Source organism: Carassius auratus, chromosome 41 (genome assembly GCF_003368295.1).
Source record: "Carassius auratus strain Wakin chromosome 41, ASM336829v1, whole genome shotgun sequence".
Taxonomy (NCBI): domain Eukaryota; kingdom Metazoa; phylum Chordata; class Actinopteri; order Cypriniformes; family Cyprinidae; genus Carassius; species Carassius auratus.
This window is the reverse complement of record NC_039283.1, coordinates 4,264,052-4,290,718: the sequence shown is the minus strand read 5'-3', so window position 1 is coordinate 4,290,718 and position 26,667 is coordinate 4,264,052. Positions and strand designations below refer to the sequence as shown.

The 26,667-nt window shown below is 37.7% G+C and overlaps 1 protein-coding gene across 3 annotated transcripts in view; it reads right to left on the bottom strand.

Annotated features, from left to right (window-relative positions):
* The window catches only part of LOC113059841 (polypeptide N-acetylgalactosaminyltransferase 1-like), a 104,762-nt gene that overhangs the window by 32,897 nt on the left and 45,198 nt on the right, over positions 1-26,667 (bottom strand). For 2 of the 3 annotated variants that reach the window (XM_026228467.1, XM_026228468.1), the window contains exons 2-4: positions 18,920-19,040; positions 7,481-7,627; positions 4,923-5,091 (exon numbers count right to left, since the gene is read on the bottom strand). In XM_026228467.1, coding sequence (XP_026084252.1) covers positions 4,923-5,091; positions 7,481-7,627; positions 18,920-19,031 — 428 coding nt within the window. In that variant the 5' untranslated portion in view covers positions 19,032-19,040. Of the gene's footprint in view, positions 1-4,922; positions 5,092-7,480; positions 7,628-13,195; positions 13,218-18,919; positions 19,041-26,667 lie in introns of those variants that run through there. The other variant, XM_026228469.1, reaches the window with a different exon arrangement.

Genomic DNA, 26,667 nt, shown 5'->3' with positions numbered 1-26,667 from the left:
AAACTTTTATTTGACTCATTTTCAGGGTTAAAAACAAACTGGAATCAAATGCATCAGCTCAAATGATGCATTTATTCAATCAAAAGTGACGGTAACAACATTCAGAATGTTTCAAAAGATTTCTATTTAAAATAAATGCAGTTCTTCTGAACTTTCTGAATCCTGAACGAATTTATTACATTGTCCATAAAAACAGTTTTCAACATTGATAATAAGATTTTTATTTTTTTTCTTGAGCAGCAAATCAGCATATTAGAGTGATTTCTGAAGAATCATGTGACACTGAAGACTGGAGTAATTATGCTGAAAATTCAGCTTTGCATCACAGGAATAAATGACATTTTAACTTTTGCCCCTATTATGCCATTTTAAAGGTTCCTAATATTGTTTTGGGAGTTTCCTACAATAAATGTACATGCATTCAAGGTCGATAAAATGCTTTTGTTTTCTCAAAATATGCATTTAATATCACCAAATTTTCCAAAAATTCTCAAACAATGTGTTCAAAGCGGTTCTAAAATTCAGTTTCTCTAAACCCCTCCTTTCCATAAGCTTACTCTGCTCTGACTGGTCAGATGACCCAGTCTGTTGTGATTGATCTACCGCTTACAGCGCATGATGGAAACAATATTTTGAACGCTCATTAGAAAATATAAACTTCAATTATTAATCATACTTACAGGTTGTGATTCAGTTGAGCCAGCTTGTCCAAATAAACTGGTCAAGAGCAAGCGTTTTGTGAATCCCTCATCTTTTGGAAGTGAAAATAAAATGAATTTACTTTCACAGCGTAGGACACAACTTAGGACATTGGGCACATCCTGCATTACGCAAATGTGTTTCCCCGTGACGTGTAGCTGCCAGAGTACAGGGTTGCGAATTACTGATGACTCGCTTTGGCTGCTGAGAGTTGATTTGTTCGTGTACATTTAGAGTTACTTAACTTTGCAGATCGTTTCGTTCACATACAGCAACATTACATACTTCAAGAAAGGCCGTATTCGATATGGCACAATAGGGGTACTTTAAAGGTAGAGATAGAGAAACTGACACCCCCAAACACGCACAGAGAGAGTCTCAGTTTGACAAATGCTTCTGTTAATATCAGTTCATTTAAAACAAAAAGAAAGAGGTAGAGGTTTGGCCCCATATAATTAGAAAAAATCATTAAACACCAATTGACCTGGCATTTTTTTAGACCTGCAGTTCCCTCCAGTGACCCAGTGATTTATCACTCTGCGAGGAACTGCCCGGATTCATATGCAAACGATTTAGTACACACTTGACGTAATGCTTGACGTGCAGCTGTATGCGAGTGTGTGAATATTACATCTGCTCCGAGACCCCGGGTGAGATTGCTGTCATGGTGGAATACTTTCCATGGTCACGCCTTGACAGAGAACATCCAGGGACTTATTAAAACCGTAAATACTTAAGGCAAGGCCTTTTGAAAGAATGTGTATCCACTGCAGAGGGACAAACTCCACATTATTTAGTGCAGTGGGAACAGAGGGGGAACTGTTCGGAGCGATATCACTCAGAACAAAAGAAGTGTCGCAAATCCACACACACACACAAATGTCCTTTTCTTCGCTTTCTCAAGGACGAATGTGACATCTTCTCTACACATCTCTGCTTTTCTCTGTCTCACCTCAGTGAACTTAATATTGCAAAGCGTAACAGAAATAGAAGCTTTATTATGTAGTGTGAAAAATACACACATCCACACACTCACTATTCACACAAAATAGTCGAACCTATACAACACAAATATTAGCAATTAATATTTAAAGTGGCAAACGTTTAGAGGATAATAGGTGTTTAAAAACCCTTAGAGATGATGACTGTGACAAATCAAACATTATACGCAGTTCTTTAAATCCTATAGACTTTTTGATCTAAAAGCTTTTCATTGAAAATAGTTTTTAGATTAAGCCTTAAAGACCTAGAACATTTTTGGGGCGCCTGAGACACCTGCACTTTTCTTTGTTTTTCAGACCTATTCTAGCAGTCAGCATCAAGTTCCATATATCATTATAAACAGGAGGAGTTACAGTTTAAGTTTAACTAATTTAAAGTCTCAATTTTACTATCGTTTTCTTAAAGAATGAATGAAATTACAGAATTTTAAGAGAAATGCAAGCAACAATTTGTCAGGATCCTGCCCTGACAGTCTTGTCTGTACTGTCTTTGTTCAATGTGTCTTTGTTTATTTTGTGCCTGAGCACATGGTGGTGTCTCTTGTGTCTACCACGTGCTCCTCTTCTCCCACCTCCTTGTTTTCCCTGGTCACGCCCCCTTGTTTAGTCCCCATTAGTCAGAGTGTTGTCACCTGTTCCTTATGTCTCTGTATGCTTTTATTGTGATCATTTCCCTCATGTGTTTGCCGGTTCGTTTGTGTGTGAGTTAGTGTCTGCTTAGCGTGCTAGCTGTTCTATACTAATAGAGTTTTTCCCTTGTCAGTTTTAGTCTGGTATTTGTTAGTTTAAGTTTATCTCGTCACGGTTTATTCTAGTCTAGTTTAAGTGTTTCTTTTTGTTTGGATCACACTTTCAATTTGACTTGAGTTTGACTTGTTCTTTAAAGTATTTATTTTCCCCTTTGAGTTATTCTCTTGGTTAGTCTTTCCAGTTATTTCTAGAACTTTATTTTGTATTTGTTTCTTTTACCTTTTTGGTTTACTTTGGTTAGTTAGCTTTGGTTATTTCCCCTAGTTTATCTTGTTTGTAGGTCATAGCACTCTTGTCTGATTTTTGCCCTTGTTTTATTTATTATTATTATTATTATTATTGTTGTTGTTGTTGTCTTAAGTCTTGTCTAGTGTTTTGTGAGTTCTGTCTGTTCCTGCCTTGCCTGCTGCCTTCTCCCTGGCCACTGGATCTCCCTGCCTGGAGGACTGATGTGTGTGGCTTTACCTCCATAGCCAAGTGCCCTTGGTTCCTGGTGCTGTGGTCTGGTCCCTTGCACAGCCTCCTCTACAGTCCTGCACTCGGTTGTCACCCTGAGCCCCCCTCGTCAGTCATCCCCCACCCCATCTGCCTGCTCCACTGTCTTCCCATCTACCCAATCCTACTGTCTGGACTGTTCAAGCCACTCCCTCCTATCGTGCTTTCTTTTTGTCAATAAATGTCCCTTGTTCATTCTGCATCTGGGTCCTCTCCCTTAGTAACCCTGACACAATTGGGTGTTTTTTACTGTGTACTCAAACAGAAACTCCTAAAGTTTAGATATTTTTCTTTAGAAAGTTTTGTCTGGGTGTTTTACACTTCCAAATAAAATTTTGATTAGATATACCATTCCCCGAGCAATTTATAGCCGTTTATTACAATATTGTTATCTGCGCTTTTAAGTAAAAAAAAAAATGGATAGAGTGTTATTTGACGACAAAACCATACAAAAAAAGTTTTTTTCTTCTGAGAAATATATTTTAAATCGGAGTATGAACAATAAACACAAACTATGCAGCATATAGTAAAAACAATTGCACAAATCGTCTTCAACAATACAGTGCAAATGATTCACAAACTACACAAAATGAGTGAGAAATATTCAAAGTGCAACAGAAATTTCTGCATCAGAATCGATTTTACCAGGACATCGCCTAGCGACCCGAAACATAAATCCCAGTGCTTTATCCGCTATGTACCACTGTTTCATCCTTGGTTTTGATTTGTTTTATGTCAAAGTTCTCTGTCGTGTTTTATTGTGCTTTTTCAGAGTTTACTCATGCAAATGTGTTAGTTTGTGTTTGTATCCATGCACTCGCGACAGACTTCACTTTCACTTTGTGTTCGTTCATATTTCAAAAGAAATATGTTAAGTAGTAGTTCAAAAGACTACTTATTGGTTGAATATGGTACAGTTTTAACCAATCTGGGCTGGGGGAGGGACTACGCGTCAACAATCATTTCTGTTTGGCTCAGAGGAACGAAAGCATTGGTTTCTTCTGACTAATCAATGTTGTAAAAAATGTGATGACGTAATCACGTGCACTACGGCGCCTCTGAATAACCAAATGAGATAAACAGCTGATTTACATCACTGTTTAAAGCATTCAGATTGGATAAGCGGTTCAAAACTTATTAAACATTAAAAAACAACAGTTATTTTTAGCCGCGGGCGGCTGTCTCTGTCTTTGAGGGTTAATATACTGATGTATGAATTTCGCTACAAAACTACATTACACTGTGTAGTGTAGGAAAGCAAGTAAAAAAAATAATAATAATTTGGACATTGTGCCGGAATGCTGATTTATTTTCACATTTACAAAACCAAAGATGGAAAAGAGCTGAAAACAGAGCAGACCACATCCTGCTTTAAGAAAAAGAGTTCAGCACTTTCATTCTCACTCAGATTTCAACCAGTTTCCTCTCGACCCTTTGGTGTACTGAGTTTGTGCATTTACAAGTAACATATGTACTCAGAGTCAGATCATTCTTGTGAAGGTGAAAGTTGTGGCAGTGATGCTGTGTGTGTGTGTTTGTGTGTGAAGTTAGGGCATGACTGTGACTATGTAATTGACACACTCTTATCTTTTAATTGAAAATGTTTATTCTATTGCTTTGCTTCAAACAGAGCTGGGAAAAATACTTCGCCGGAAATTCATTTGAGGGGCAGAAAATAAGCACATTTCACGGATCAATGTTTACATTTCACTCCATGCCACATACATATTTCACTCAGCAAAAAGCACACACACACACACACACACACACAAACACACAGACACTCCACGATACGTCTATCAGTTTCTCTAAAGTCAAATAGCCAAACACCAGCCCTCACATCTCAAAACCTAACCCCCCAAACCTAACAAAGCCATTTCAAAATGTTTATTTGGTCAGTTACAATCATAAAATGTATATATTAAACAAAAACAAACTCACTTTAAAGGAAGCTTTGATAAATAAGCAGACACTCACCCCTCGAGACGCACGTCCGGTAAAGATCGGTTGAGTGCAATCATCTCACTGGCCATCAGGTTAAACTGGTTTATCTTAAACATTTCCTTCATCCTCTCTTGTTGGTCTTTAGCGATGACCACTGGCTTTCCCATCTCCCCCGGGCCGTCATGAGGCCTTTGAACCACAACTGGAACACAAACACACATGGACTCAAGATTGTTCCCTTGGCTTTCGAATCAGTAAGTATGGGCGTTTCTCCATCTATGGCCAATTTTGGGCCTGGTGGACTTTCAGAAAATAACCCCATCATGCTCTCACTAGTTTATTTAATCTGTTTAAATGTGGATACACACACATCACAGGAGAATTGTGTTATTTTTGGCATTTATTTTTATAAAAACCCAGAACACCACAGTAGCATTTCCACCACATCTCAAATGATGTTTTCTGTGATGGGAATGACAGTGCTGCAAATGACATTTTGAATATTTTTATAATAATATGCTTGAGTCATTTGTCTTTCTACAGATATTTTGCACAGCTCATATTTGTAATACACATAATGAAATATTACTGTCACACTTTTTGCAAAATTGGAAATGGCACAATAAAAATATCCTGTTCAAAAGGGATACTGATGTTGATTTTTACATATCACGTTTCATATTTAATCCCAGTCATGCTCTTCAGTGACACTGTACTCTCCTTACACAAACTAAAAAACAATCAATGATCATAATGTTTGTGCTAAAATTATATACATCCTGGCCTTGATTGCTGTGCACAATTGTTTATTATGGCGTGTGTGAGTAAAGTGTATGTAGATTAGGGTGCACGATATTGGGAAAAAATGACATTGCGAAATTTTATTTCTCTGCGATATATATTGCTATATGAAATCTAATCTAATTTTTTCTTACAAACAAAAATGGGTTGAGCACACTTACATTCTCATTTTAAATTATTTAAACATCGACACCATTGTGTCAACTGATTAATATGCGCGAGGGAGAGAGCAGGACAGCGCTCGTGTTGTTTGAAGACGGTGAGCGTGCGGCCGTGGCTCGCTCGCTCGCTCTCTCTGTTTCACTCTCTCTATCTCTCTCATGCGCTCTCTCTCTCTCTCTCTCTCTCTTGCGTTCTCTCTCTCGCGCGCGCTCTCTCTCTCTCTCTCTCTCTCTCTTGCGTTCTCTCTCTCGCGCGCGCTCTCTCTCTCTCTCTCTCTCTCTCCTGCGTGCTCTTCTCTCTCGCGCGTGCTCTCTCTCTCTCTCTCTCTCTCTCTCTCTCTCTCTCCTGTGCGCTCTCTCACGCTCTCCGTGAATCACATTCGTCAAAGGCCAGGTAGCAGCTGACCTGTACAGTTAATGAATAACGGATCAACTACGACAGCCTATATCGCACATACTGCGATGTGACTATCGTGGATTCGTACATCACGATATCGATGCTTAAACGACACATAATGCAGCCCTAATGTAGATAAGCACTGAACTTTGATCATTAGCTCAAAAAACATGCTTTGGTGAGATTAAGGTCAGATTTTCAACAGTGTGAGATTACATCTGCTCTAAGAGGCAAACTGCCTGTTTTTAAGCCTTGTGTCACGTGTTTGCGTACACAATATGTGTATGTACGAGTGAGCCGCATGTGTGTTGAGTGGGCTGGATTTAGCTGTTCGGACTGAGCGCATTACAAGGCAACTTTGTTTCCCTGCTCAGCAAAATGCAATGACTTTCCTGAGGGATTCTGAAGAGTAAAACTGTATAATCATCACTAAGGACACAAGCAGAAACAGCAGAAAATGTGCTTTATTAATGTGGTGAGCAGATTATTTTATGGCTATTGTTCTATGAGATGATGGCCAAAGTAAACCAGTTTAGGAGAGACCAGCAGAGAACAAACCGTGACCTGACCAGGGGCGGGGGGCTGTAGAGGGGTCAGATAGTGACAAAATAAAGCTTTATGAGACGTTATGCTTTTACACGGCATCGCCATCCACATACTTTTTCTCTGTGACTGTTCCTTTCGAATTCTAGATCATCCTTCTGCTCCTTTTTAAAGTCTCTAAAGCAGTGGTTCCCAACTGGTTTTGCTTTCAGATTCATATTTGACCTTTATGTTGAGATTAATCACCGTAATATAATTGTTTAACTCATAAAAAGTCAAGTTAACTCATAAACTAAAACGTCCTTAAAATCAAATATGGTCATTTATCATTATTACAATGTAATAAAACAGTCCTTAGTGTTTGACTGTCATTGACATAAACTACATAAAAAATAGGAATGCATTTAGAAAATAGGTTTGCATTTAGCGTTGTTTTTCACCTACTGCCCAATAGGGCTGGATAGTGTTGGCTCAGTGAATAAGACACATGCCTTTGGTGTGAGAGACCCGGGTTTGAATCCACTATAAGACACCAATGTGTCCCTGAGAAAGACACTTATCCCCTAGTTGCTCCAGAGGCGTGCCACCTCTGACATTTATAGCAATTGTAAGTTGCTTTGGATAAAAGCGTCAGCTAAATGTGATAACTTTACAATACACAGCACAATTGTGTGTAGGCGTGTACTCACTCTCTCTCCCCGGCAATCCTCTCTCTTTTTTCTCGTCACATTTGTTGCATTCGCTGAAGTAAAGGAGGATGAACATGTCTAGCATCACCCAGACCAGAGAGGTGGCCAGCACCACCTTACAGTACGCAAACTTCCTCATCTTCATACCTGAAACACACAAAACACACACAGGGTGTTACGCACAAACACAGGTACAAGCAAAAACTTCGATATTTCACACCTACAACCAGACACAGTGGGATCAACCATACAGAAATCAGTTACACCTTACTGTACACCAGCTGGTTTTCAACACCACACTCAAGAATTACATCTATACAAGCCTCAAAATTGTTAGTAAGAGTTTACTGTAGACATGCCCACTATCTGAAAATGTTGCAAACACAGACACTTTATCATCTTCACACCAAAATAAAGCACTATAGTTTCCCTGAAGTCCAAGGATAAAGTATTGGTTTCTTGCACCAAAAAATCCTCTCTTCCCCTCGGAAATAAATCTTTTAGAACGTAGAACTTGTAGAAAGGCTTTTTTATTACCATATATTTATGACATCTTTTGCGATTTCAATTTCTCCTTTCTCTTTGGAATGTTACAAGCTCTTGGTGCATGAAAAAGATCTGTAAAGTTGCAAAGACTAGCAAAGACAAGTCTTAAATCCAAAGAGATATTCTTTATTAAAGTTAGGAGTCAACCACGCCCGCCAAAAAATGACTGGTTCAAACAGACCCCCAGATGTGTGAAGATTTGCATAACGCCACCCAAATGTTCACACAAAGAAAGAAGGCATAACCTTGATTCTCGCTGTTGCTGCCGGTGCCGTGTTGTGGAGACGCTGTGTTTCATTGTGAAAGCGAAGCTACTTAGTTTGGCCTTCCAAAAGAGACAACTAGAATCACTAGAAATCATAAGACCCCTTTAAATGACCTCTGTTATGACTGGCTGAACTGGCTTCACTGCTAAATTACTAAACACTAAATAGCCTTTAAAATGTGGGCACATATAACACGTGACACAGTCGTGGCCTAATGGTTAGAGAGTCAGACTTATAACACAAAGGCCGCGGGTCTCAGTACATCAGCAATTATAGATGAGGGAGTAAATGAACAGCGCTCTCTTCAATATCCACAACTGAGGTGCCCTTGAGCACGCCAGCAAACCCCCAATTGATCCCTGTGCGCTGTGCAGTAATGGCTGCACACTGCTTGGGGTGTGTGTGTGTGTGTGTGTGTTCACAATTACCTGCAGTGCATGTGTGTGGACATGGATTGGTTAAATGCAGAGCACAAATCCCAAGTATGGGACACCACTTTCATGTCACTTTCATTTAAACATATTTTAATGTATTCATGACAACATAATCATGAATTACCTATCTTTACAGCTTTCCAAAAAGGGTCTTGGCGGACTGAATGGGAAGCTTTGCATTGTGGACATGAGTATTTCTCCATTATAAATCAAGATATTTTTATAGCAAAAGAGAAAGAAAATAAATTTCCATGATTTCCCATGAACTCTGTTAAGAGCAAACATCTCAAGAGACATCACAAGACACTTGACTATGGCAGTCACATTATACCACATTAGCAGATGATTTAGTGATTTGACCTTTGACCTAACAGAGGGTGAAAATTCCAATCTTTAACAGGGTTTTCTTTAATCCAGCCATCTGCCTTCATTAACGAACTGGAAATTAATATTTTATTAGCCGACTAGGAATGCAATGAGAAAATAGGAAAGATGAGGAAGACATGAAAGGGAAGGAAGGATGATGTTCCTATGGGAGGTGAGCAGCATGTGATATGCTTTGATAAAGGAGAGGTCACTGTAACATAATTACACGGCAATACGGATCCCACCCTGAGGCTCCAGTGAATAGTTATGAAATCAGACAAGCCCTGAAAATTCAAAACCAATTTGTAGAACATAATCCTTCACTACAAATACTTCATTCGCCCCGAACCCAGAGAGTAAATGTGTTTGTAAAAGTAGGGGATATATATACTTCAGATCCAAAAGGAAGCAGTTTCACCCAAAGTTCACCCAAAAAATGAATGTAAATCCAAATATGTATGACATTCTTCTGTGGAAGACAAGATAAGATACTTTGAAGAAGGTTTCAAATGTTTTTGACATTGGGGTCTTAAATAACATTGAACATTGAATTGACAGAATAAAGCACTGGAATTTTCAAAATATGGTCTTTTGTCATCTACAGAAGAAAGAATGTCATACAGGTTTGAAACAACATTTATATATTCCAGTCCATTACAGCATCTTTGAGCAGGAGGCTACCCAGCATGCAGCAGTTGACAAAAAAACAAACCTGAAAGCCACTCCTCTGTGACTCCATCTCTCTCTCCACAGTGCAGTACCAAACTTCTGTCCCTGCCCCATCCAACTGTACCTACAGAGTTCTTTGACGTGTGTTTGTGTGTGTGTGTATGTGTGTGTGTGTGTGTGTGAGTGCTCTGCATAAGGGAAGAGGGAATCTGCTTAGACAGCCGTTTTAAAGGGAACAGCAAGCCATCAAAAGACAAAAAGAAACATTGGCCACTGTCACTCTTTGTATTTTCTGACCCACACAGGCCTCAGGAATAACACACTTTTATATGACTCCCACTATCATGAAAACACTCTTAGGAAACAGTGCCATTTGTGTAGAATGTGTCCCCATGAATTGCTAATGATATAATTAACAGTAGTGAACTTTTTATAGTAAAACATCGAAGGCAAAATTAATGTAAATACTGTACATTAAAATGTTTGTCTGTTTTTCACTGTAATATCATCATACAGCTCCCCTTTAAACCATTACATGGGTCATAAACGTTAAAAAAAAAAAAAAATTATACCAACATTTTCTTAATAAGTTACTATTAGTGCTTTGCGAGGCTTTAAAAAACACTGTATATGTGTCTTTTATGTTCACCAGGTCTGCATTTACAGATCAAATATACAGTAAAAACAATAATATCGTGAAATATTAAATACAATTTAAAATAAAAGTTTTCTCTTTTAACATATTTTAAAGTGCAGTTTATTATTGTGATGGGAAAGCTGAATTTTCAATTTTGAAGCTTTACTCCAGGCTTTACTGTCACATGATCCTTCAAATATCATTTTAATATACTGATCTGGCACTCAAGAAACATCTCTCATTATTGTCAATGAAAACAGTTATGTCGCTGAATATTTTTGTGGAACTGTGACACATTTTTTTCCCCCTGCTAATCTATGCAGGTGCGATCATCAAAAAATATTTAAATGACTTCAAATTGAATGTCAAACAGAACGGAGCAGCATGGTGTTAGAGCAGTCAAAAGCTTGCCAAAAACCTCTGGCATCTGATGTCTCTGAGGGGGTCTCACCAGCAGTGTGTGTGTGTGTGCGCGTGTGTGTGTGTGTGTGTGAGCTCAAGGTTATGACTGGCGCAGCAGTAACGCCACTGTTCTGGTGGCCCTCGTCCATCACAGTGGCAACGCCAAAGGCTCCTGCCCATGCCAGCTGGGCCAGACATTCATCACTGTGACAACACACCTGAGTGAGCACAGGCCTGAGAGATGAAAACAGACACATATCCCTAGTGCATCGGCTCAAAACGGCAAAGTCTGACATCTCAAATACAAACATAGCCTGAATGAGACATTATATATAGCCCTATGAAGTTACAGTATTATTTAAAGAAAATTAAGTTGTGTCCTACTCCGGTGTTCTGGGTCCTTTCAAGAATGAAGTACACTGTAAAAGTCGTAAAAGATTAATACATTTGACCAGAAAACTTATTTCAGTCTTTCTGTTTGAAAATGTCATGTTGAATTGTGTTACTTACAATTCCTTTTTTGTAAATTTGTGAAATTGACTAGCAAATAGTAATTAAACTAGCCAAAATAATGATGTTCTACTGGGGTTTCTCCACTTTAGAAACATTAACCAGAGTAAAGGGAGCTAATAATAAATATTACAAATGAAAAACAGGGGAGAAAATGCAATTTCCGCCCACAAAAACAAACCGGGGGAAAGACACACATGAGGATTTAGAGAGAGAAATGAGTAATTCCAGTGAAACAATTCATGGGAAATTACTCATTAAACTGTGTGACAAGATCAAAGTACAGCAGTGACTAATGTTTTTCACATTGTGAGAAAAAACTAAAATCCAAGAGTCTGTGATACTGTGCTGAGGAAAATTAAGGTTTGTTTAGCCTAAATATCACATAAAAAATACCAAGCATTACATGTCACTTTATGAATAAAAATTACAAACATCATTTGACTACCTAAACAATGTTCAAAACAATTTAAATAAAATCTCTCATCACCATCCTGTTCTCTTATGCACAATCCCGTTGTCCCATTCACCAATATGGGCAAAACACACGTCCTTGGACAAAAACCATTGCAATACTTATAAGCACTGGACGGTAATTGTTTCTAGGGATGACTTATGTAAAAGAACATTTGCATGATACTATGATAAAGCTTGTATGTCAGGACAGCTATTAGGTCATGTGAGGTCATAGTGACACAATTTTATTAATTCAATGCAAACGCACAGCATGCAAATACAGACAATTTCGGACACAATTTAAAGTACCACATGACACTGGTCTTTTTATAAACAAAAACAAAGCTAAACTTTCACACATACATTACCAATTCAGAACGCAATAAAATCTCTAGTAGCACCTGTTAACGCTGACATGACAGTATGTCCCCATGTAAAACAATTATTCGATTGGGACTGTAGAGTATAACATTACTTGCTCAATGCACGTGTTGGTATTGCACCTGCAAGGTACACACACAACACAATCAGCAAATGTCAGAGCGGGACTGTGATTGTTCTTTTATGCTTCTGAGTTTCACTTCCTGTCTTACTTCCTATAACATGTTTTCATGTCATGCAATATTCATGCTGTTATCTGATCCTGAGACATATGGGCAAGCCCACCACCTGTGTGTCACATACAGAGAAGGGGGGTGGATTCCTGTTCAACACGCCACACACTTAGAGGAATATGAGATGGCCACGAACAAATCCACGACATGAAACATGAGAGATGCAGACAGACCTAGGGGAAAGAAAAGGACACAGGAAGAGAACAAGTGGAAAGAACAGAGCCTCTTTAACAGCTCTGGCTGGCAGGAAAACAGATGGGTGCAGAAACCTGCTCGCACCTCTGGTCGCATCAAGCACACACTTTGAGATGCGAGACGGGAGGGTAATTAACTTCTTTTGGCTGTTGCCGTCTGTTAGAGAAAAGCAAATTAAACCCCTACAGCATCTCCTCCTTCCTATTTACAGTCCCTCTATCTTTCTCTCTACGCCTCCACTTCCGTTATCTCCCATTCAAAATGTGAAAGTAAAGTTCTTCAGTTTCAGACACAAACTAGAAAATGTCAGTCAGTATTATGATATCTATGAAATCTCGCCTCATGAACTTTTTATACCAAATATACATTTAAAAAAAAAAACTGATATATAATGACAGAAAAACCCAACAGACAGAACAACAGGCAGACGGAGAGATATAACTATAGATATACTGACAGCAAGACAGAACAAAAGAAAGAAAAAATGAATGAGAGAATGAAGAATGATAGCTCGAATGACAGATGGAAAGAATTTGACATTGTAAATATGCACATCTTACCCACACACAGCAACATTTTTCTTTAATAAATGAAAAATTTAAGATAACATTTATACTTACTACAGTCAAGAGTCCATTTGCACATTCTAGCAGGTCTTGACTTCAGTACGACATTGAATTATACATATTAGATTAGTCCGTCCCAAACAGCAGCAAGATAAATGAATTACAGGGTTGATTCCATTACAGTATGAATGGGTCCTAAAAATCAAACGAGCTATGCTCTCAGATTTTGACTCAACATGCATGCTCACCACAAGAGTGCACATCCACACCGCACTGAAGAACAGCGTGCATGCAGCGGCCAAACGCTCTGAGCAGGGAGTACTAAAGAAATCACAAACAGCTCTATTTTTGTCTGACTGAAGTGTGCATATAATCCGTGTGTGATGTGATTCATGTCTTTTTCAATTGGTTTGCTCGTCAGTTCAGGTTAAATATGCATCATGCGCACTGAGGGATTATATCACAAGATCTAGTAAGAAGGGCCATAACTAGTGTAGAGATGGAGGATTTTATTATCTTCAATTTTTTAGCTTTAATATTTTTTAGTGGCAGTGAATTCAGAGATGCAGAGAGTTCAATTCCATAGCAGTTAAAGTGACTCCGAATTGCCTGCTGTGAGCAGTGATTCTGCAATTTTGCATAATCTGCAGGTCTATGATAGCTGTGCCATAAAAAATTATTCATATTTAGCCTGTCTACTGAAGAGCTGTGTATTCTTGGATTTAGTCTTGGCTATTTTATAATTGTTCGTCAATGTGTACATACAGGTGTGACGCATCGTTTCATGAGCATTGTGTTTTTGAAATTGTGTATCAAGATTGGTTCAAATGTTAAATGTTCTTCTAACTGGAAAGAAACTCATTAAACTTTCTTATTTTCTTTCTTATTCATACAGAGCCTTGGCAAGAAACTCCCTCGGTGTCAATTTAACACACTACATACAATTAACACTACCACTCAAAAGGGCTTTTCCTGCTGCAAAGTGTGCACTTCACACGTCATAGTTTGCATTGTGGGATTTTTCAAATGTAGGGTTTAAAGACTCACAGTTAACACTTCAGTGGTTGTGGGTGTGCATGTGGCACAGTAGTGCAGCAGATGTGCAGTCAGTGTAGGGTACATGACACACACAACTGCTACATTTCACTTAACTTCAGTTTTGATATCTTTCAGAGGAACAAAAGGCAGTCAGGTAATGGGGAAGGTCAGGGACATCAGAACCTGCTGAGTGTGTCATACGTTTATCTATCTTCAACAGAATTTGAAATAAAAATAAAAGCTTCTTGTTACTGGTGTAAAAAAGCATGATGTCAATCAATCGAGTTCCCTGCCAGCATTAAATTTCAGCGTTTCTCCAGAAACATCAATCTTGAAAAATGAGGAATTACAATGAATCACATTTGGCATTGTGTCACAAGAAAGACACTACGGATGCTTTCATCAAACACTCATGAAAATCACATCTTACTTGTTGGTACCAGTAACATTGTCAAGATTATCTAACCATAATTTCATTAATCAATTATTTTTTTTATGCAATAGCAATGGTTAAAAATAAATCTATGTGTCTAATGCACATCTAAAGGACCATTTATGGCCTTTCCCATTAGATTCCTGTAATGGTTTTTATTCCAAAATATATCACATTTCCTAAAACATATCCTTCTCATACATACTCTTCCCATTAAAGCACTACATAGCAACAAAAACCACTACATCCCAAACACCTGTAGCACTTCAAGCAATCATTTTACATAAGAGTGGATGAAAAAAACTATTGGGATAAATGTGTAAAGTGGGCTGTGCTGACTTCAGTAAAGCCTGTACTAAAATTGTCTAAAATATATTGTAAATAAATTGTAACTAATATATTATCTATGCATATATAGCTAAAATTTTAAAATGAATGCTGGGTTTTTCTTTTTCTTTTTTTACTTTGTATTCATCAAAGAAACCTGAAAAAATTCTTCCGCAAAAATATTAAGCAACAAAAATATTAAGCAACAAAAATATTAAGCAACAAAAATATACTTTATAACATTACTGTTTTACTGTATATTTTTTACAAACATTATGAAACGTCTGAATTGTGGAGTAGTTCATGTAACTCAGCAAAAACACTTGATGAAAGGTGCTGTTTTCTTCCGGCTAGCACAAACCCCAATTATCAACAATTCACAGAGCTGTTGCGAAAAAGAGAGAACACTAAGCACAAAGAGGCCTGTAACAGACATTTAAATACACAACTGAATAAAGCTCACAGAAACATCAGAAACACAAGCTAAATACTGTGAAAAAACAAAAGACTGATATGGACAGATTCCACGTCTGAGAGAGAAAGACAGAGAAAGAGAGAGAGAGAGAGAGAGAGAGAGAGAGAGAGAGAGAGAGATATGAGAGAAATGTTTGTTTCCTGTAATTATAATTCATCACGTATTCAGAAGAGGTGTTGAAAATTGTTCAAGATGTGAAGGTTTATGACTATGTATGGGTGTGTGTAATGATAAAACATCAAAGAAAAAAATCCAACTCACAGCGAGACGGAGCTGCCAGGCTTAGTTTGATAATTAACACACAAGCGAGATACGCTCCTGCACGATGAACACTCGGTGAATGACAGCAAAAGCATCGCGGCTGTTTAACAGACCCAAACCAGTTATTACGGCAAGCTTCAGTCTCCTAATGACTCCTGGAGAGCACGTCCAGCTCCTGTTCTATAGAGACATTCAAGCCAGTGTGTGGAAGTCATTTCTGTCTGGGCTATTCATATTTGCTTTTTGTGGTTCAAATATTACATACCATAACCAGGCATAAATATGTGACAGTAGCTCGGCTGCTTTAAAAATAGCATCGCTTTTACAATAGGAAGTGACTTTTGCCAACGAGCAGCATTGTAGCACCAAAACACTACAATGCTGGTTGTATTTTACTGTATTGTCTATAGTGACAGGGAGCTGAGGCAACAAACACTCTCTTTATGTGTAAAGAACTGGTGCATCTGGACACTTATAAGTGTACTTACCTGACTACTTGACTTTTTAAAAGAAATCTCTTATGCTCACCAAGGCTACTCTGTAATAAAATGTCCTCCTACTTCAAACTTAAGTTCAGTTGCTGCTTTAAATTTAAAGTATAATCGAATTGGCTGTGAAAGTTAATTCTAGTTGAAAATTAATTTGATGAGTTAAAGTAGTGGAACAACATATGCTGACATGAATTACCGATTATAAATGGTTACTGATTTATTGTGAATCATTAACTACACATTGTCACGACGATTTAAGTATCACAAACCTGGTTTTATTTTTCGAAATGAACATGGTGATCATAATTTGCAGTTATGTAAGAGTAAGAGTTTGTCATACTGATTCAAATCGGCAACTCATGAGATGGTGAAACTTTCTGAATGACTCATTAACTATCTCAGAAGAGTCCTTTGTTTGGGGAATACTGGTTGCTAAGTATGTTTTGTTTATTTGCGTGCAACTCAATAGAAAAATTTGTTTCCTTGCCGTTATTTTAGTTGGACAGTTTCTTTACACATTCATTTCAGACTGCAGACTGCTCAGATAACCATTGGTGTGTGTGTGTGTGTGTGTGTGTACCTACTTAAGCATATTTTGGGGACAAATTTGTACCTAAAGTGAACTAAACCTGACAAACCTAAAATAACACTATAACACGATCCATGCTTTAATAGTTCAGCAGTATCACCCAGAATGTAACAATAGTGGACATGTCTAATTTCAGAAACCGGCAGTGACCAGCTTTCAGACAAAGTGCTGAAGGTGTGTGTGTGTGTGTGTGTGTGTGTGTGTGTGTGTCAAACGACTGGAAATAGCGGGATATAGTGAACAGGAAACTTTCAAGGCTTCATGGTACTATTCTCAAAACAGCTAAAAAAAGCTTTCCTATTTTTTGTTTTAAGATAACACTGTCAAAAAATATAGAAGAGTGACAGGAAATAGATATGATCTCTCAAAGAACCTGAGGGAGGTTAATTTTGATGCAGAGCATCCACATGCTTTAATGTCAACTTTGGGTAGAAATCGAACTGAGGTACAACTAGGGTTGGGTCCCGAAACCCAGTGCCAAGTTTTTTTGTGGCTCTTTTTTTTTTTAAGTATCGGTTCAGGCACCGCTTAGGCACCGGTACCGTTTTAAAAGTTTTAAACTTTAAATTTGCTTATTGTGGTTCCGATATTACATATCAAAAAAGGCATAAGTGTGTGAAAGTGGCTCGGCTGCTTTAAAAATAGCATCGCTTTTACAATAGGAAGTGACTTTTGCCAACGATTAGCATTGTAGCGCCACAAAACACTACAATGCTGGTTGTATTTTATTGTATTGTCTATAGTGACAGTGAGCTGAGGCTTAGGCACCGGCACCGTTTTAAAAGTATTGATTTGGCATCAGTATCATAAAAAACCCAATCGATACCCAACCCTAGGTACAACTGCACTTCCTCCAGGCCTATGTTTGAAACTTCCTTTTCCTCTCACAGATGATTACATGACTTGAGCACAGGTTCTCTCAAACCAGCACAGCTACACTCACACACACACACACACACACACACACACACACACACACACACACACACACACACACACACACACACACACAAAGACACATACGAGCGGGAAACAGGGTGACAGAGATGGAGGGAGCTGAGATGCAAAAACTGCACCCAATGCAAAAAACAAGCACAAATTGATTATCAATGCAAAGCCTGACAGCAACAGCAAGTACAATTAAATACTTCAATTTGCAATCATTCAGCCATTTTATAGTGTAACCCAGATTAACAAGCATTACTGTCTATTTAAAGTTTACAGAGCTATAGACACACCCACATTACAACAAACTGCTGAAAATATTACAACAGTTTCCAATCTGGTTTGTCTTCAACTCAGGGAAACTTTTGATTTCATTTTGTTATGCAAAGATCACATAAAAATAAAATAAAAAGTTTTCCCCTACCAATTATATTTTGCTACTTTGAATGCATTATATGAATAAAAATTTTTTGTAGTTTTTTTTTTGTATCTTGAACCACTTTATATCTTAAAACATGAAAATCCTACAAAAACATTATGACTTAAAGTAAAATAGTAAAATAAGCAAACTATTTCAATATTCATTGTTTGAAAATTATTTATGCCCATTTTTAAATTATGACTGACCCACATCATCATTATTTGTGTGCTGCTCAATATTTTAGTAGGACAGTTTCTTTACAAATTCATTTCAGACTGCAAGTTTACAACTCAGATAACCACTGGTGTGTGTGTGTGTGTGTGTACCTACTTAACCATATTTTGGGAAAAAAATTGTAAATGATGATTGACCCACATCATTTACACAGCACACAATAAAATGGCCCATCAAATTAAGCTGTAATTTAGTTAAATCATGAAAAAAAGCCCTAACAAAAATTTACCCTAGCAAGACAGGGTAACATAATTTTCCCCACAGAAAGCTATTAACTTATTATCACTTGCTATGTAAAAGTCCACAGAGCTACCAAGTGGCCATAGTTGGACACCCATTTTACGTAAATAAAAAAAAAAAAATGCTATCACATTACATGCCGAAGGCCCGTTATAGAGTTCTTCACTTTCAGACACTGAGAGTATATGCAAACTGCTTCGCTGTCACGCTACATAAATGCATTGTGAGGAAAACAGAGCTGACATTAATTCACACTATGAATCATAAAGAGACTAACCATAATCACATAATTACACAGTTTACTGCTGTATATTCAGTGCATACCTGTTGAATTGAGGTCAGAGTGTATGAAGGAAGACGGCCTCGTATCATACAGCACAGGGGCTCCAGATGAGGGGAGGAGCTTGAGGTCCCGCCACAGAAACCTGTTACTCATGCATGCTCCCTGTAACATACAAGACAAGCGTAAGAGAGATTAGACCGTGCAACAGTAACTCTACACTAACAGCATTTAACAGTTTCAGGCCACTAGGCTGTTTAATCACATTAGCTGATAATCTTTGTGAATGATCAGAAATCTACATTTTGTCAGCGAATAATGCAAATTTTTAAGTGTTGAGTAAATATGATTAAAATGAGAATTTATCTAAATGAATTCATTATTTCTACAAATACAGTGGGGTTCAAAAGTCTTGTGTGCAATCTTAAACCGTCATTTTAATGCAATATTTTGTTCAAATATAATATACATTTCAATTAAAATTAAGTTTAAATATATTTTTTTAAAGACATACATTTCTTGTTTTAATCCTTTAAAATACTAAAAACAAAATAATTTCAGGTTTAAATTCAAGTTCAGTCCCAGTTTCCTCCCATAACTTTAATGTGGACTATAAATATAAGAAAACAAACATATTCAACCTATATATCTTCATCTAGAGAGAGAAAATGAAAGAGAAAATAAAAAATGAAATAGTTTTCAAAGCTCTAAGCCTCTAACCCATTTCACATACGCAACACTTTAAATAAATTATGTTCAAATACAAACTATTACACTAAATAATTAGACATTAATTGCCTGTTGTTTATCAAAATGTCTCATAACGTAATGTACATCAGTGGTGTTTCATCAACATTATGGGGGAAATTAATACACTAATTAAAAAGAAAACAACTCAGACACTTGAAAACCATCACTTTTAGTCGCATCCAAATCAAAATAAATCTCTAATGACTTTAAGCAAGAAATTATCAGTAAATAAGCCAGTTTTTAGCAAATAAATAGCAAATAAAGGTACTCCCTTGTGCCACCACCATCTAAAATCGCACCCCTGTGAATCATAAAATAACAGAAAGCACATCAGATGCAGCATTTCGGACAGAACCTAAGGGCCCTATTTTAACGAACTAAGCGCGTGGTCTAAAGCGCACGGCGCAAGTGCACTCAGGGCATGTCTGAATTCAATTTTGCTAGTTTAACGACAGGAAAACGGTTGGCGTGCCCGGGCGCATTGTCTTAACGGGTTGTCCCTATTCTCTTAATGAGTTATGGGTGTTTTATGGGCATAACGGGCATAATGGCCATAACGTGCAATAAACCAATCAGAGTCTCATCTCCTTTAAAAGCCAGTTGTGCTTGCGCCATGGCGGGTTCACTATCTACAAGGCGGAATGTAATGTTTATTTTTTAATAATGTTCCTGTGTGTGTAATAAGCAAACTGTACGCACATTGTTCACCCACCTATAGGAGCATTTTATTATATTATATTTATTATATCATAGGAGCTCTTGAAATAACAAAGAGAAAATATTGCACCAGACTTTAGTCCAGATTTAATTTGGTCTATGGCGCAGTCTATTTTCAGTTCCTCAAAAGAGCAACGCGCCAACAATTCGCCTGAACTAGTGCTGCACGATGTGTCGTTTAAGCATCGATATCGCGATGTACGAATCCATGATAGTCACATCGCAGGATGTGCGATGTAGGCTGTAGTAGTTGATCCGTTATTGATTAACTTTACGGTTGACGAATGTGATTTGCGGAGAGCGCAAGAGAGAGAGAACGTGAGAGAGAGAGCGCGAGAGAGGGACAGCGCGAGAGAGAGCGAGAGCGCGCGCGCGAGAGAGAGAGCGCTCCAAACAAGCGCTCTTGCTCTCTCTCCCTCGCGCATATTAATCAATTGACATGATGGTGTTGATGTTTAAATCATTTAAAATGAGAATGTAAATCTGCTAACCCCATTTTTGTTTGTAAGAAAAAATTAGATTAGATTTCATATCGCAATATATATCGCAATGTCATTTTTTCCCAATATCGTGCAGCCCTAGCCTGAACACACCTCTTGTTTAGACCGGCACGCCCATTGGCGCACAAATGGGCGGAAATACATTTGCCAAAAACACTTGCGTCGTGCCTTGCGCCAAATTTTGCCGGGTGTATGATAGGGCCCTAAGACTTTCTTTAGTAAATGCAAAAAATTATGGTTAGGCTTAATATGTAATCTAAAAAATTATCTCTAAAAATTGTTTAGCAGATTTCCCACATTTTCCTTTTAGAAAGGATTCCAGAGAACTAAAGAAGAATGACCACAGTGACTGGTGATTAAATTTGTGAGAGACTTGTGAGAGATTAGAAATCACTATGAAAATGAAGCAGCCGCATGCAAATCTATCAAATGAAGAGCAAAGTCATGGTCTGAAACGACTACAAGATTATTTCAGACACTCTCTCCTCCTCTAAGCTGCTGCTCTTTCCAGCCTAATGTATTCTCTTACTTTCCCTCATTACCTCAACTGAAGTGTTCGTGCATTTTGTGTGTGTTTGTAGATATGATGGAGTCAGAAACGGTTATTCCGGGTTATTCTCCTACGTGCTGCTCTGGCATACCGCATTCTGAGCCAAGATGAAAAAATGATCAGCATGCAGCCCAACATCTCTATCAGACGGAGAGTGACACTCGCACACACAGAAGCAGTGGGGTCTTGAGCAAGGTGCTGGTCACTCAGCCGCTCCGCTTCATCAAAAGTACTTTTCCAATTCCTCACACACTGTACCACACACACACACACACACCGCATCTGAACCCAAAGACTGTGGTTGTTAGACAAACTCCCCAGTATTCGCAAACTTGAATATGCTGATGTGTTTCTAAGGTGTTCGACTCTAGCACTAGAGCCAGGAACCATGGCAACAGCTACTAGGTGAACAAAAGCCCAATTAAAGTCTCTCATCTACTGTGGGAAGGTCACTAAGACAACAATCTGCCTTTATATCCTTCACGAGATACTAAAACACATGAAATACAGACACATATACTCTAGGGGTGTGCACAAATCTATAAATAGTATACACAAAAATAAAAACACTACTACGTGTTGCTTTGCTGGCTGTAAATGCAGGGAATCTGTGACTAAAAACTAAAAGTCTGTAATAGCGAAATGTACTGTATTTGATCACAGAATGACATTGTCAATCAGACAAGTTTGGAATTAGTTTGATCAAACTGGTCTTACTAAATGGAATTACTTGTGATTTAGGGATGCACCGCATATTCGGAACCGTCATAATTTGGGCTGAAAATAGCAAAAAAATAAAAAATAAAATCAGCAAGCCTGCCTTTATTTGTACAGTAAAAGTCTCAAAAATGGTCAAAAAATATTATTTTACCAACTTATTAATTTTAAGTTAAATTGTGCTTTGTTGGTAAAATGTCTGCTAGAATGTTAAAAAAAAATGTTCACTGTTAAGTAAATATTTTTAAATTGTTGTTTTGTAATTGATTTTATTATTTGAAAAGCCGGACAAAACAGTAAAATTCACATTTTGGCAATTTAATTAATGCAATGGTGAAAAAAGGAACAATAGGCCTACATGGGGGAAAAATGTGAAAAACCATGTTCTGTATTCTGTATTTGGCCCAGTGTTTCATTTTGTTTCGGCTTTGGCTTCAGCCAAGAATTTTCATTTTGGTGCATCCCTACTTTTGGTCAAATTAATCAGTGAAATGGAGTTATTTTTAATATATCCACCACAATGAGAAATGGCATGAAATTCAAACACCAGTTGACTGAGGAAAGACAGCTGTCCATCACTGTATTCACGTCTGCAGGTCAGCCCGAGAAGAGAGCTTATCTGACAGTGAAACGATCTTGAGACATGCGTTTCCTCGGTGAGAGTGCTTTAAGAACGGAAAACACACAGTGCTATAAGAAACTTTGCTTAGTGCACCGTTATCTTTGTGTCTCTGGAACGTTTATGTCGGCTTACATTCTTATTTTTCTCAGACTGAGGAGTCAGCTTTCACCCAAGCATGAGGATATTATTGTTTTTCCTCAACACTAACATATGAAACAATATAAACACAATTAAGGCCGACTCAAGTGTTTGTATATTCTGTACTGTATTGGCATGGTCTGCTTTATTTTTTTCCGTTTGCTCTGCTTGAGCTTGAATGCTTTTGTTCTTTGTTTTTTTTATTTTTTTTTTATTATTTACACATGTTTTCAACCAAAAGAAAACATTGCGACATAATTCTGTTGTAGAACACTGTTGTGTATAATGCCTAATCATAAGCTTGTTCAGAAATGGTGGCAAAAACATATTATTATAAAAAAATAATAAATGTCATTTAAACAAACAAATACTTGAAAATTTATTTTTTATGAGTCCAACTATTTAAATACAGTACTTTTGAAAAAGGCCCATTCCTAGTATACAAATATTTAATACATTCTTTTGGAATCTTATTATAGTCCACTTGTTAGTCAAATTTTGTTTCATTGCACTTTAGTTTTACAAAACCATTTTCTGCATTACTGTGTAAACGCAAGCAGTCATACTAAATAATCATTAATTATCATTACTCAGAACTTAATGTACTGAGTGGGTAAAATGCCCTCGATACAAAGTAAAACAACCCACCACCAACTTTTGATTTAAGTACACTTGTTAGTCAAGGTTTATTTTTCACTGTAATTTAGTTTTATACAATTATTTTCTACCGTGCTTATGGACAATATCAAAATGGTTGTTTATGCTACTGTAACTGAACTGAATCATTTACATGGGCAATTCATTCAGAAATGAAACACTGTTGTGTTGTTCAGAGACGCAAAACAGCTGTGGTTGTGTTTGGAATTATTTTTGTTGAAGAAATAGAGCAAAACAAGGAAATACAGTGACTTAAACGTAAGTTTCTTAATATTAACTCCTTGTTTACTGAACTGTTGTATAAAATCAGTATCACATTTGTAATCATGCTGACATGCTGAAAAAAACGGCACTCTTCGTGTGATATTAGCTATATAGAATTATATAAATATATACATTTTCTGCCCCATATCTTGAAGTATATGATAATTATAAATGCATTTTAATAGACTGATTCATGCAGTGGAAGAACACACTAATAATGCGCACGCACACGCACTAGTCTAACCTGCTAGACCTCACCACGTAACGTATGCTCGCACTCTGTAGGCATTTTGTTCACTTTTCGTGATATACTGGATAATATAAAATCGCACATAGTTAAAACAACAATTGCAATATTATTGCAGGATTTGTAGACCACATCGCACACCCCTATACATATCGCTTTTTATAATCCATTGTCTTTTTAGTGATCCACCAGTTCACATTTAAAGCTCAGGATAAAAACATGGGTCGATTTACACATTTGTCTGAACAAAACTAAAGTTTTATTGAAAATGCTCATTCATTCTCTGCAAGCAGGTGAAGGGTTTGGTAGAATATAACGGTTTCCCCAGTAAGTAACAGCAGAACACAAAGTAGCACAGAACCAGACTATGAATGTGCAGTGCTCATGTTTATTAAATGAAATCATAACATTAGCCTTCTGAAGTTTTATTTTCACATTCAGCTATATCGCAATTCTGTTTTATCTGTCCCCAAATTTAAGACCTCTGGAAATCATAATTAAGACTTTCCTGTACAGTTTAAGACTTTTAAAGGCCTTAAATTTGTTGCAACTAAATTAAGGAGTTTTTAAGACTTTTTTTAAGACCCGCCGAAACCCTGATGTCTACTATGGCTGCACGATATTGCGAAAAATGACATTGCGATATTTTATTTTTCTGCAATATATATTGCGATATTTTATTTTCTTAACAATGGGGTGAGCACACTTACATTCTCATTTTAAATGATTTAAACATCGACACCATCGTGTCAATCGATTAATATGCACGAGGGAGAGAGAGCAAGACAGCGCTGTTTGAAAACGGCTCGCTCTCTCTCTCTCAATTCAATTCATATTGCTTCATTGGCACGACATACAAAGGTACATATTGCCAAAGCATTGTACATATCAGTATAGAAACAAACAAAACAAAAATACATATATTCATTAGAGAGAAAAAAAAATTACATGCAAAATAAATCCATATACATTTCTATAAACATTGATGGTACTTCTAATGTACTCTCTCTCTGTCTCTCTCGCGCGCGCTCTCTCTCTAGCAGCAGCGCGCCAGCCCAGCGCCGCGTCAGGCACGGTTCTGGTGTGTAAAGACACAGAAAACGCGAGGCAGCCACCACGCTTCTGGGAAGCTTCAGACATGCGACGCTCCCGCCACGCAGCCAGTGTGTCACCGGCCTCTGTCTCTCTCGTGCACGCTCTTTCTCTCTGTCTTTCTCGTGCGTTCGCTCTCTCTCTCTCTCTGTCTTTCTCGCGCTCTCTCTCTCTCAGTCTCTCTCGCGCGCGCTCTCTCTCTCTCTGTCTCTCTCGCGCTCCCTCTCTCTCTGCCCTGTTAAACTTGCATGTGGTTTTCAGTCCTGTCAATGATAAACTTTCACTCTATGATGGTTTAGCTGTGCAATTAATCCGCGAATCACATTCGTCAAGGGCCTGGGAGCAGCTGGCCCGTACAGTTAATGAATAACGGATCAACTACGACAGCCTACATCGCACATCCTGCGATGTGACTATCGTGGATTCGTACATCGCGATATCGATGCTTAAAGGACACATCGTGCAGCCCTAATGTCTACATAGTGGAACACACCATTTTATATATAAAAAAAAAGGAAATGTTTCTTTAAACAAATAAATTTTCATACACTAAAAATAATTGGTATGGATCATAAGTAAAAACGCTAACTTCAAAACTAACAAGAACCCACACAAAGGCACTTACATTAACCCTCTTGTAACCTCACATACACAAAAAAAGAAGATCAATTCATTTTCAGCAGCAAAGCTCCTGGACTTAATTGATCACAAAAGCAGTTGTTCTTCTCTCTTAAATGCTTTATGGCCCTCAGAGAGCTGCATCCCTCAGGTCAGCTGACTTGCTGCCCTATTAAGACACATATCACATACAGAAAGCAACACCCGTGATGGACACAGTCACACAGACGTCTTTAGCACTGTTCTTCCCAATTAGACAGCAATACAAAAGTAAAAGTTGGTGACATAAGAATGCACAATTAAATATCCAAGATCAACCAATATATTGTGCATACCTTATACTGGTTATCTAAAAAAAATAATACACATTTTACAATTATATATATGCACACACACACACACACAAATTCATATCTACAAAAGCTTGTTTGTAAATTGACACTGGCCATTCACATAGATATGAGTCATGAGACATAAGTCAATGGAATGTTTGCGATAGTATTTTCACACTGTTTTTCTAGAGCTGATGTCAGTGGAGCAATTCAGTGATTAAACTACTCAATAGCTTTGAAAATTAGGAGAAGAGGTGTTTTCAAATTAGTCACTGCTTGGATGAACATAAATTACTCTGCTCTGTCAATACTCCTTTCATGCATGCCAAAGAAAAAGAAACACAATATTTCTGGCCAACAGTTTTTCCATTATTTCACTCTCTGTCACATTGTTTCACTCTCTGACACATCATCATATGTTCAGATGCATCAAGGCAGCATGACAGGATACAGCCTCTGTTCCTCTCCACAGCAGGACACTGACTTCCCGCTAGTATATCCAATCATCGATGAAATCATCATAAACCCAAACATAAGGAAATGGCACACTATTCAGCAATTTTTTTCTCTCTTTCACATGAACATCAG